This window comes from Ornithodoros turicata, chromosome 2, assembly GCF_037126465.1.
Source record: "Ornithodoros turicata isolate Travis chromosome 2, ASM3712646v1, whole genome shotgun sequence".
NCBI classification, from domain to species: Eukaryota; Metazoa; Arthropoda; class Arachnida; order Ixodida; family Argasidae; genus Ornithodoros; species Ornithodoros turicata.
This window is the reverse complement of record NC_088202.1, coordinates 15,990,795-16,003,337: the sequence shown is the minus strand read 5'-3', so window position 1 is coordinate 16,003,337 and position 12,543 is coordinate 15,990,795. Positions and strand designations below refer to the sequence as shown.

Here is a 12,543-nt window from a genome sequence, read left to right as displayed (position 1 = left end):
AAAGACATGGCCCAGGAATTCAGAGTGTGCATACAGACCACCAGGGAAGCAATTCATCCGACACAGTCTGCCCTTAGGAATACGCTTAAAGACCTATACATGAAGGTATTGCAACCAACTGGATTACATAGTTAAGATCTCCACAGTTATCTCTGACCAGTTTCCTGTTTGAAATGGAATTGCAATTCCCCAAAGAATCTAGAAGGTAAGTCGTTGCGAAGGGATTTTCAAACTCATGATGATGAATGGATTTTTCTGGTGCAAAAGCAACAAGGGCCATAGAGCACCAAGACTGCATTCGAAAAAAGATGGCCCTTTCCCAACTGCACTGGAGCAGTAGATGGTGAGAATGTAAAAATCAAGTGTGTCTAAAGAAATGAAATCATGCAGCCTGTTTTACAATTACAAGGCAGCAAAGTAATGTCTTGTACAACTGGACACCACTTCGTATGTAGCATCTAACACTGTTGCGGGGTACATTCTCTATCGCACTCATGGCTGTCATTGACAGCCAGTACAAATTTGTGCTCAGTGACATAGGAGCTGAGGGCTGAAGAGTGACTCGGGGGTTTTGAAAGCCTCGGCTATAGGCAACTGCCTGGATCATCAGTACTACCTGAGACGAGCACTGCAGCTCTCCACGTCTTGATTGGAGATGAGGCCTTTCAGCTGCGGATAAATTTCTTGAGGCCCTATCCTGCCTGTGAGCTGACAAGCAAAAAGGGGGCCTTCCCCTTTAGGCTCAGGAGTGCAAAGTATCAAGTAGCTGCCACTTTAACAAACTCAAGACATATGTACCTCCAGTGCATAATGCAGTCCGGAACAAACATCCTTTGATTCAAAATTTAAATGCATGTGTATTTATTTTGGTACTGCAGGGAGTCTCATTGTGCGACCCTGTTTTTAATGTTCACGGTTTCCTTTATCTGGAAAAGATACCTGCAGAGCAATTTTTGCTAGTGCTTCTTGATCTGATAACACCAATGCCGATAGTGGTATTGCTTCTGTGTTTTGGCATTGTCAGTAGTGCTGCCTATATTGTGTACATACAACACATGCAGTTTAGTGTATAGTATACTGTGTACTGTATTGTGTACTGTACAGTAAATCCCGCGGATAGCGATATCGCGTACAACGATATCCCTCGTAAAACGATGTTTCATGATTTTACTGTCAAAATATACTATTTACTATCGTTTCTATGGGGAAACGACCCGCGTACAGCGATGGAAAACGCGGTTCCGAGTACTCGTATAACGATGTTGGACGCTGTCCCGTGCGTATAACCTCGCCGCAATTTTCGCCGCGATAAAATACAGTAGAATCTCGATGATACAAATCTCACGGGGTAGCGGAAAAAATTCGTATCGTCCGAAATTCACATCAAAAGAATTAAACCAAAATAAAAATTGAGGCAAGAAAATAGACAGCGACTGTTCATTTTCCAATACTGTCAGTGAAAGAGGTAGATGGTAACGCTTTTGTGTCTCCGTATTTGGCCAGTGCTGCTCAAATTCGCGAGATGATTCAAAAGGCCTAGAACGTGCTTTCCACCCGCGAGTCGCGCGACAGGGTTCCAAAGCGAGCTTCTCCTAAAGCGCGCAGGCGTTAGGTGAAGCCGGCTTGCGGAATGGTGACGTGTAGTGTTGCCAGAAGTTGTCCTGATATGTTCCCTGGTTCCCTCCACGAGCTCTGGTCGCCAAGCCAGTGCAATGTCACACAGCTTCGAGTTGTTTTTAGCATCTGTTTCTTTTTCTTTTGCTACACGCGGGGTGGCGCGCGACTTTTCGGGGACGCGCTATTTAGGTCAGCCCTCGTTTAACGATGTACCCCGTATAACGATGGAATTCGCGATTACCGTCAATATCGTTATACGCGGGTTTCACTGTATATGTGTGTATAGTGTACTGTATAGAGTAGTGATCAACATAGTATGTATGCTCTCATTTTTCCCAGGAACTGCATCGAGAATACCTTCGTCATTCTCTCTGCACGTTAGCGAGCACTGCTGTAGACTATAAATCTTGACCATGCAAATACAGAGGATGCTGTAGAGGCAAGCTGTGTGCTCCACAACTTCCTCCTGGAGCACTCCCAACTTTACAACACTTACGGTGATGTCATGGACTGCTTCAGATATATAGGTGGTGTCGGTTTGACAGACGAGGAGGAAAGGTGAGAGGAGGAAGCACTTCCGGGTCGAAGTTTCAGCGTCTCTCCGTGTCGCATACGTGAAACCCCTGGTCAACGATCATCATTTACGAGGTATTCTGTTAGAATGTGGCAAAATTAGTCGCATTTTGTGAGCATAGACACATGTAGCGACACATTTTGAAGGAAACAAACTTCATAAGCGATGTTCAGCGGTGAAGTTTAAATTGCGTGCGTGCATCTCGTTCGCTGTTCATGCGTATGTTATCGGACGGAAAATTTTGAGACTTTTGCTGAGATGGGGCGATTGCTCATTTTAGAGTGATGGTCAGACACTGCAGTATGTTTCGCTAGCATGTTGCAAAATATTGAAGTACAGGGCAGAATCGGCGCAGGAAATGAACGTTAAACAAGGTCTGCAAAGAGCAGCTTACATTTTATTTCCCCAGCAAGTTTGTAGTAAGTACAACGCGTCAGTTCGATGTTGGAACAATATTTTAACATCTGGAAGGCATTATCGAAACACATGCTCTTTGCATTTACTGCCCCGACAGCTGATCAAGGGCACACGGTTCCCTTCATACTCTCTTTCAAATCAACGCTTCAGTCCCCATCTACGTCAGGAAATATTGGTCAAAATATATATAATATAATTTTTAACTTTTCTACTCTTCAGTGAGCCAATGCAGAGAGGTAATCCCCATTGCCTGCTCATGTAAGACCACTGTATCTCACTCCTGTCGCATTTCTCTATGTGCTAGCTAGTTTGTAACAGTGACTCTACTGCGGCACGCTAAGCACCTTGTATTGATAAATCTTGCAGTGGGATCCATCTGGATATGACATCCGGGCACTTCAGTACACTGCAGACAAATGCATGTGGCCCCTCTTGACAGAAGCAGATATCAAATCATACTTCCTGCAGGAACTGGGGGTTGACAGCCAGCCTTTCGAGGCTTTTAAAGCCCTTGAGGGCGACAACTATGTTATGTCAGGTATACGTCCAGGGGCTTTGTGTGCAGCAGGTTTTCCAAAAACAAGACATTGCAATTTTAAAGGTTAAGTCGGTAAATGTTACTGTAACAAATTTTGTAACAAAACCTTTTTCTGGTGTTATTGCGCAAAAAAACATGAAACATCATCAAAACCCCTTTTTGCGCAGGCAAAGTGCACAGCGTGCTGAGTGCGAGTCCAGCAGTTGGCACTGTTGTTCTGCAAGGCGAAGTGACCCCCCACAAAGATCCGAGAAGCCTGCTGGATAGCAGCAACAGCATATGGCAAGATACTTGACGCATACTGCACATGTATGGCAGGGTAAGTGTAATGTTTCAGCGGAGATAACTGGATGACACTTGTTTTGCATGTGAAATTTTACTAATAAGAAACCTTCAGATATGGTAGGTGCTGCAGCTATGCAGCTGCCATCTGCTTCACAGTAAAAATGTGGCACGAAGAAACTGCACAATCTTGTGGTCCAACAGACCAGGCCTGCCAGTGGGCTGTGCCCTGCCTCAAGAAGGTATTTTGCACTTTATAACATATAGAACAGTAATTGTAATAGCATTCTGATTTCATAGTGATGATGCGTTAGTTAGCAACATAATCTGAAGTTGTTCTTGGAATTGTAGCAATCATCTGCAAATGGTTAGAGCCTGAAGTTTTGCAGTTTAACCAGATTCTCTCCCGATTTAACACTGCGAATTCAGGATGACTATTTTAGGGTAAAACCTGATTACTAACAGAAAAATAGCCCTTTGCTAAACCATATGCAGGTAATGCTTTTTGTCTACGATAGTACCTACCAACACCCAGGATCGCTCAAGCCTCATGACTATAGCTGTGCCAATAGGTCTGATTTAGTTGTCCTTCTTTTGTGTTCCTAGTCTCCATGTTTAGGTTATCTCGTAGGATATCATCATGTATGTATAGGTTGTGCTACCTGTTCTATAATGTGTACAAAACTAGCCTACAGCACTAATGGTTTTTGAGGGTGCAATAAGATTTGCTTCAGATTCTAGAGTCCGGTTGCCTCGTGAAACTGGCATGCTGAAAGGGTTCCTACCTATTTGCATAAATTTATTGCACATACTTAATTACCCGATTTGTACCCAAAATTGGGGAAAAAATATTTTCTCTAAATGTTCAGGCTCTAAAAATGTTCTTGTTGCTGTAACACACATGTACAGTCTGTTGCTGCATGTGATACACTCACGTTTCATGATTGTATTTCCCTTCAGGTTCAACCTGTGCCAGCAGAGGAGTTGTTGTTTGTCCATAAGAGGACAGAAGTAAGGCAAAGAAAACGTCCACTGCAAGCTGCACAACAGATTGAACCAGAAGTTGATGCGTCCCTGGCAGAGCTGAAGAGAGTAAGCTTTGCACAATATGACTTCACTTGGAACATGCAGAGCTGAACTGTCCAAATTCATCATGACACTGAATATTCCTTTACAGATTGCACCAGATGCACGGTACTTCACATTAGTGGAGATGAATGAAACGTCAGAACCTGCCTCTGACAGTAGTGATGACATATCTGACAGTGATGGTCTTCCAGAGGAGCCACAGAAGATCGTCATTAACTTGGAGACTCCTCTGTGCTCGCTGACCCAGCGAACCCTGCGAAAGAAAGGGCACTGTAATGAGAATATAACTGAACTATGTGAAAGTGTTGTGCACCACTTGTGTGTGAGTGAAGACGATGCCATTGAGATAGAACAGGCAACACGTGCGCAGCACGAATGCGTAGAATGGAAAAACCATCGTAAGGGGCGCATCACTGCCTCTCTGTTCAAGGACGTGTGTCTATCAAAGATGGTGAACTGCTCCTCACTGCTGAGAAAAATCCATGACCATTAACTACGCCGGCAGTACTGTATGGCCGGAAAAATGAGCCAATTACAAAAGTGGCGTTACTGGATGCCCTCCGCCAGAGGCATCTCAATGCCCTCCTGAAGGAATGTGGGTTGATGGTGCACCCCAAGTACCCCTTCTTGGACTGTACACCGGACGGAATTTTTGAGTGCGACTGCCACCCTCCATCACTGGTGGAAGTGAAATGCCTGTACTCTTTGGAGGATGTGAATCCTTGCGACCTCCTTTCTGTGGGGCAATCAAAGAAGGATTTTTGTCTTGATAAAGACGGAAACCTAAAGACTGCACATAGGTACTATTACCAGGTACAAGCACAAATCCACCTCAACCTGCAGAACATCAACCAATGCTACTTTTACGTCCACGTAAATGGTGGAGGACATTTGGTGTTGATCGAAAAGGACGATGATAACTTTTTGAACCGAAACATGGCTAAGTTGCGTACATTTTATACACAGAAGGTCCTCCCACAAATGCTCCTAAATAGCAGTTGTTAATTCCTACACACAAATCTGTGCACATTGTATATATTTTCAGTTGTCCCCACAATTTCCTTGGGAGTGCCGTAATGAAGAATAGCTTCGATTTTTTCCCATGCTGCTGTCATTGTCTTTGATATTGTAAATAGCATCTATACATAGTGCCCTATTTTTTTTTCATTGTAAGTGCTTAATCCCATTATTTTTGGTCAACACTGTCTTATCTCACATCATTGCGTGTTTCATAAATATTTTCCAAGTCTGAACAGATATCTCTTGTTTGTTCTGCAGAGTAGCTGATTATCATATAACATACCTTTCTTTGCAATCGGTAGTGCTACATTTGTCAGTCCTGACACCACAACAAGTATGTCATCATACATTGGGCAGAGGTGGTATGGAACAGTCCCTGTCAAGATACGCCACTTCTTCAGGTACCCAATAGCCCGCTCCACAATGATCCGTGTTGAGGATATTCTCCGTGATTTGGCAGTCTCAATGGCACTCAACTGTTGCTTGTTTTTGGTGAATGTGGGCGTAATCAGCTCCACATTTCTCAGGGCAAATTCGTCATGCAGAAGGAATCCTCGGTCTGCCAGGACCTGGTCCTTTTCATTGAGAAGATCGAGGAACCCTGCAAATATAGCAATACAATATGCTTGGTCTCTGTACTCCTAGTATGAATGCGTTTGAATCATTCCATACTTAAGGTGGCCTTCAACAGTGCATTCAAGCTATAATACATCTTAAAATGCAATGACATTGTGTTCGTCAAATTTATTGCAGTGCCTCTTTCAGGGCTTACTAATTATCGATTAGGTAGAGCAGACAGCAGCAAGAAAACAAGATTTATACATACCACCCTTCAGGGTGACGGACTTATCCGATATACGACCTCCACACGCCATGCTACATTCCATATTGCAGTAGAGAGTCCTTACCGTGATACCTTCACTTCTGTGCAGTCCATAATGCTGCGCAGACGTGGGAACTTCTTCTTTCTGTCTTTGCTAGCCAACTCTGTGCAACACTTGGACTGAGAAATTTCACTAGATGGCTGCATCGAATTGCCAGTGGCTTGATCCAGATCTTGAATGTAGAGCTGACAGTGTGTCGGTGGACGTTAAACCTGTATGCTAAGTCCTGGTACGGTAGTGCTAGTCTCAACTTCATAAGTACCATGAGAAGCTGAGCTGAATGCGGGATTTTCTGTGCCTGTGGTAGGCACACCACAATAGCTGCCAGCAAGGCTAAGAATCTTGCCTTGGAAATGCCTGCAAGCAATGTTGTTTGTATCAATGATCCAGCAGATGCCAGAGTAACGCGTTGACGGTGGCACACCAAGGAAGGGAACAATGAAGGGAGGTTTACATACCAGTATAAAATATCAGCTGCTTCTCTGGCATCAAGTTGACATTGTTCTGTGATGCAAGCTGTTCAGACAGTTTCTTGTTGGAGATGGTAAGTTCTTCTACCCTTTGTGTAAGAATGTTGACCTTCTTGTGCAGAATATTGCAGGAGGTGCATAGCGCTCCACATGGAGCAGTTTGCACTTCTGCGTCCACAACGTGGTTTGTCGTCAGATCTGACAGCGTCGTATCTGTAGTGTGTCAAAAGCGTGATGGAATAGCGCACACCACACCATACAGTGAAAGTATTGACTAGTTACTGAAGAAAACTAACTGTTAGAATTGGAACGTGTTAGAATTGGAAACGGATGCGGATTGGCATGTGGACATTGTGTTTATATGATAGTGAGAATGGATGAAGTGGCTCGTGGTGTCAGGTACCGACAGTTAGGAGCGGTGCGTTCTCAAGGGAGCCGACGGTGATGTAAGCAACACCTGGAAAATGATGATGTAAGCAAGAGGAAGGAAAGAACGAGGCAGAAGGAGCTCAGGTGCCATCAAGGAGAGTTGGCCGAACGCTCACGTGCCTTCTCTAAGTTGTACATGTAGACTTATTTGCATAAAGTATGTGCTTGTTAAACATCGACTGCTGCAATCTGTTTTCCTGAACTATTGGGGAAACTTTACTGGCGCAGTCGACAGGATTGCAGCACCCACCATCGTCAGCAACACACACTTGAGCGACTGAGATCGACAGTACAACAGTGGGAGAAGATGAGCAAAGCTAGATCTACGTGAGAAGTTGTGGTGGCTACGGCTGAGCAGTACGGAGTGTCATCGAAGCGGCATCGGGAGGCTTCGACAAAAATGTTTCTGTAAGGCGGTACCTACGAGGGAGGTCTTACGAGGGCTACGGCCAGCAGAGCGAAGCGGCACCTACGTGGGAGGCTTCGGGAGCTACGGCTAAATTGGAGCGGCACCTAAGCGGGAGGCTCCGAGGACTACGGTCAGAACAGCGGAAAGAACTGCAGAGAAGCAGCAACGAAACACAGACGCATCATAGAAGACTGCGAGGACAGGTAGGCCTTTGTCCTGTTTTCTTCGAGGTCCACCATGTCGGTAACAACTAGGTCAATGGAGAAAAAGAGCCCTTCTGACGCAGATCCTGTAGAAGTCGTGATAGATGAAAATGGGACCCAAACTGGGCAGGAAGATGTAAAAATGAGATTGAGGGAAAAAGAAATGGAACTACAAGCGTTACAGCTACGGATTGAATTAGAAAAGCTAAAACTCTGTGATGACGTCACGCCAAAGAAGTGAAGATCTGCATTTACTGCGAGAAGTTGCTGTAATTAATCCTTTTGAAGGACCTGGAAGGTGGAAAAAAGTGATAGATGCACTCAACAGCTATCTAGGGCCATCATTTTCAGTGTGTGCTGTGCGTGGTCCCACACACTAGCTGATGTGGCTTTTTATCCAGCAGGACCACGCAAGCTTGAGAAAGTGAGTTCCCTTTTTAGCTATGCCCTAATATAAGGTGCAGACAGCAATTTCGGCTTTGAGAAGTGCGGCGCCATTTTTTCGCTCACAGCACCACCCCATGGCAAACAGCCATGTAGCTCACGGGGACTGTGGGAATCCGGCGCGCACGCTTGTTTATCTGCACGGTTCATGCTTACGGCTGCACATGGCAGGCTCAAAAGTTGTCCTGGATTCCACTGCAGATGGTGAGATGTAGCATTGTTTGCACGCGTTATATTCACACACTGCTCATCCAAGTTTTTAGAGAATACATCTGCGCACAGGTGTGCTGATAAGGCATGGAGAGACGTGTCGCAGGACACATTTTGAAACTATGTTCTAACTATGTTTGAAGTGTGAAAGAACCTTTGTTGTGCCACAGTAACACTATGAGAAGTGCTCTGTTAAACATTTCGATAAGACATATGCGGCTCTGTGTGTCAGTCCACTTCGCCTAGGACCCAAAGCACAGGGACGGGATGGTCATGTTAAACTCAGCTCTATTTACAAATAGATGTGTCAAAAGCTCGAACTGTGACGAAGGCGTCACTGTATCTAGTGCATACAATAGACATGGAGGGGGTTCTGTATAAATCACCAAAGCGGTGTGCCAATAACGGTGGTTTATGTTTCAGTGTCATCTCCATGTGTTCAGCCCCCTCTTCATGAGGAAGATAAGTGGCAGGATAACGTGAAGTTATGGCCGCCACTTCGAGAGCGCAACATCGTGTATTATCTACTTAAAACCAATGCCTGTGACATAGAAGAAGTACAGGCAGTAATAAGCATGGACTCATATAAGTTTGTTGTCAGCGGGAAAGTGGGACGAGTGCTCGTATTGAGGCCCTTGCATGACCTGTGCTACTTGAAAACAGATGTCATGCCATCCCAAAGTGAAAATGAAAAGCCACACAAGCCTTGGGTTTGCATCAACGCTGACTGCAAAACGTTATCTGCAGCTTGTTCATGCAAAGTTGGGACTACATGTGTCTGCAGTCATGTTGGAAAGTTCAAAACAATACAAAAGCAACATGCTGTTCACACATCTAATATGTAGAGTTCCTGCTAATCCTTGCTTTGGCCTATGTCTTCTTACTATTGCAGGTGCATTGCTGTGGAAAATTGAATTTGCCCACCGCAGTGGACTCACTGGCACTGCATGCACCGACCAGAGTGCAACGTGATACAGGTGCCCCAAACGGAATGTGCAGCCTGGGTTGATTGCACAGATGGACTTTTCGCTCCGGAAGGAGTCCCATAATTCCAGTTCAGGAAGCCAACAGCCACCATCATTTAAGAAGTTTGCATTACATCGTGACTTCGTGGAGGATATCCTGTCATCAGCAGCCGCACCTCTGCTACAAACCAGAGGAACCCTGCTGCACACTGTGGTAACGGCAGATGTTGAGCCAGCCCACATGAGAGCTCCTCAAGGCCCAAACCCAACAGTCCAGCATGGTCATCATGGTGCTATTGATCCTTTGACGTGCCTTTGCTGGGAGTTTTATAACAAATGGATTGCTATCAGTGAAAAAGCAGTATGTGAACTATCAAATGCCACCAAAAATCAGACTGATACCGTCTGCGAATTCACAAGAAAGATACAACTGACCGCATCACTAGTATCCCAGGTTCCTAAAAGGCCTGACATTCCTCCGGACAGGTTTGTCAGGAGCATCTTGTCTCCTACGTTTCACAGCTCTAAGGCAACTATGCATGGCCAGCACTATGAGCCAGTAGACCTCTTGAAATCCCTAGAGGTTAGGCAAAGGTGTGGCGCAGTTGTGTCATCATCTCAGAACTTCCTCTCGACATCTCCCGACGGTCTTATAGGAACAGACAGCATACTTGAAATCAAATGCCCCATGACACAAGACTGCAATGAACAAGTAAAGACTGGAAAATATGATGTCAGAGTTGACTGTGATGGGAAGTTTTTTCTGGCTGAGAACAGGAGCAGAGGGTACTACTATCAAGTGCAGCTTGTAATGTTTTGTACCAGGTGCACAAAATGTCTCTTCTTTGTCTGGTCTAACAACAACAACTGTATTTTGAGATGGAGAGTGGGGAGGTTCATCGCCAGAGGCGATACTCTACCCCATTGCTGATGGAGTTGTGGGGAATTAAATATTGAGCCCCTTCACAAGAACGATCGAAGTTCGATGGTGGCCAGAAATGTCAGAAGAGCTTTGAGCGCAGATCGTTGCTGGGCTGGATTGGGCCAAGGAACAAGCAATTTCGATAGGTAGAAAGGGCGAGAGTCCAGCTGACTAAGAGACTCAGAGAGTCTCTTAGTCAGTCTGGTCTATGCACAGCTTCATCTTACTTGAAGTGCCATTTAATTATGAGTTCATTCTTAAGCACATCATCAGGCTGTCTAGTTTCTAGTTTCAGCATTTTCTGCCATCTGTTGTGGACGCTGTGGCCAGTGGGTGATGAACATTCCTGATACATACAAAGCTCTAGCCAGTCTCTGAATGTGACAAGGGTGGTTGCGATAGTAAACTTTCTGACATTATGCATGCATGTCCCAACAGTCAAGTAGAGTTCTTCTTACTGCAGCAATAATTCCCACTAAGTATCATTATCGTATTCTGTCTTTCAATTTCAGCACCCTGTTGCCAGCAGTATGTGAAATACCTGTAATGAGCTTGTTTTTATTTCTTCATTTTGGTATATTTTATGAGTGCTTCTGCACGGGAGTCATTTTGAGAATTCTGGGATGCAGGATACATGTGCAATATCTGTGATGTCACAAGACATTGATCTCAGAAAAGTGTCTTGCTAGCAGTACAGAAAATATGATATTTTTTATTATCTTTTAGTTAATGCAGTGTTCAGCACGGAGTCTTGAGAATTCTGTGACGATGATAATGACGATGATGATTCGGGTTTTCGTGGCGCATCAGCTACTAAGGCCATAACTTGAGAATTTTATGATGTGGGTTACATGAGCAATATCTGTGATGCCATAAGTCATCGATCTCAGAAAAGCACTGTGATATTTTTTTGTTTTAGTAATGCAGTGTTCAGCACAGAGAGCCTTCTTGAGAATTCTGTGATCCGGAATGATAGGTAATACCACAGACGACGCTGATACCACAAGATAAGTGTTTTGAAAGCAGCATGTCAAATACGTAGCTGCTAGGTTGTCACTTCAGTAAAGAAATACACTAACCCTGTTTTGTGATAGTCTCATAGCTGAACTTCTAAAAACTTTTGTTTGCAGCCAAATTGCTGTCTACAGATTTTAACCTGACTCTCTTCAACATGCTTGTTTCTGTGACGTGCTGTGATTAGCAATCAGCGCTTCTTTTAAATTACACGGACCAGCACATGTCAGTAACATACTGTCCATTATATTTTTGTGGAACTGGCAGCGGCTGCTTGAAAATGCTGTAAGGCTACGAAGCTTCGCAAGGTGCAAACGAAATGGGATGAGCCAAACATCAGGACTGCTGGTGGACACGTCGTACCCCCGACTGGCTGATGCACGGCAGCCGTACAAGTGCGTAACATCCAGTATGTCGTCAGCTTCGTCGTCCTCCCGAACTGCCCACGTGACGTCATCCTCACGATGGACTTTCTACTGGAAAACAAAGCAGTTATCGGCTTCACCAATGGAGTAATTTCCTTAGAGACGCCAGAAGGAGAAGACGATGATAATGCGTGGCTCACACGTATAGGCCCAGAGGAGCGCACAAATACGCATGTGACAACTATAGCAAGTCAGCGGGTCGACCTTCCTCCCTTGTCATCAGTCATTATTACTGCTGTGACTGACACAGCACCCAATGGTTGTCTGTTGGCCGAAGAAAACACTCATCTCCTCTAGAACGCGGAATGGGGATAGCAACAGGAATTGTGCCTGTCAAAGACGGAAAAATTCAGCTACTAATTACAAACTTTAGCAAGGAACTGCAGCATCTCACAAAAGGCACAAAAATAGCTGTTCCTGCGGATGATTATGTCATCACAGGTATTTGTTTACTGGACAGTGTATGCATCGACTGCACCACAGAACACTACGACTGCCCGTTCGAAGTAAACCCTCAACTAACTGCGGCGCAGAAGCAGGCACACTTCGACCCCAACGCTGAAACCGAAATATACACCGATGCAAGCAATGAAGCTCTCGGCGCAGTGCTGGTTCAACTACGAGACGGCCT

At 44.9% G+C, this 12,543-nt stretch overlaps 1 protein-coding gene across 3 annotated transcripts in view; it reads right to left on the bottom strand.

Annotated features, from left to right (window-relative positions):
- Window positions 1–2,568: 2,568 nt before the first annotated feature.
- Window positions 2,569–12,543, bottom strand: part of LOC135385228 (uncharacterized) — a 103,273-nt gene continuing 93,298 nt past the window's right edge. For 2 of the 3 annotated variants that reach the window (XR_010420363.1, XM_064614424.1), the window contains exons 4-7: window positions 6,880–7,104; window positions 6,446–6,778; window positions 5,821–6,138; window positions 2,569–4,770 (exon numbers count right to left, since the gene is read on the bottom strand). Coding sequence is in view for 1 of the 3 variants with exons in the window: in XM_064614424.1 (XP_064470494.1) it covers window positions 6,456–6,778; window positions 6,880–7,104 (548 nt within the window). In the remaining 2 variants the exon portion in view is untranslated. Of the gene's footprint in view, window positions 5,254–5,820; window positions 6,139–6,445; window positions 6,779–6,879; window positions 7,105–12,543 lie in introns of all 3 variants that reach the window. The other variant, XR_010420362.1, reaches the window with a different exon arrangement.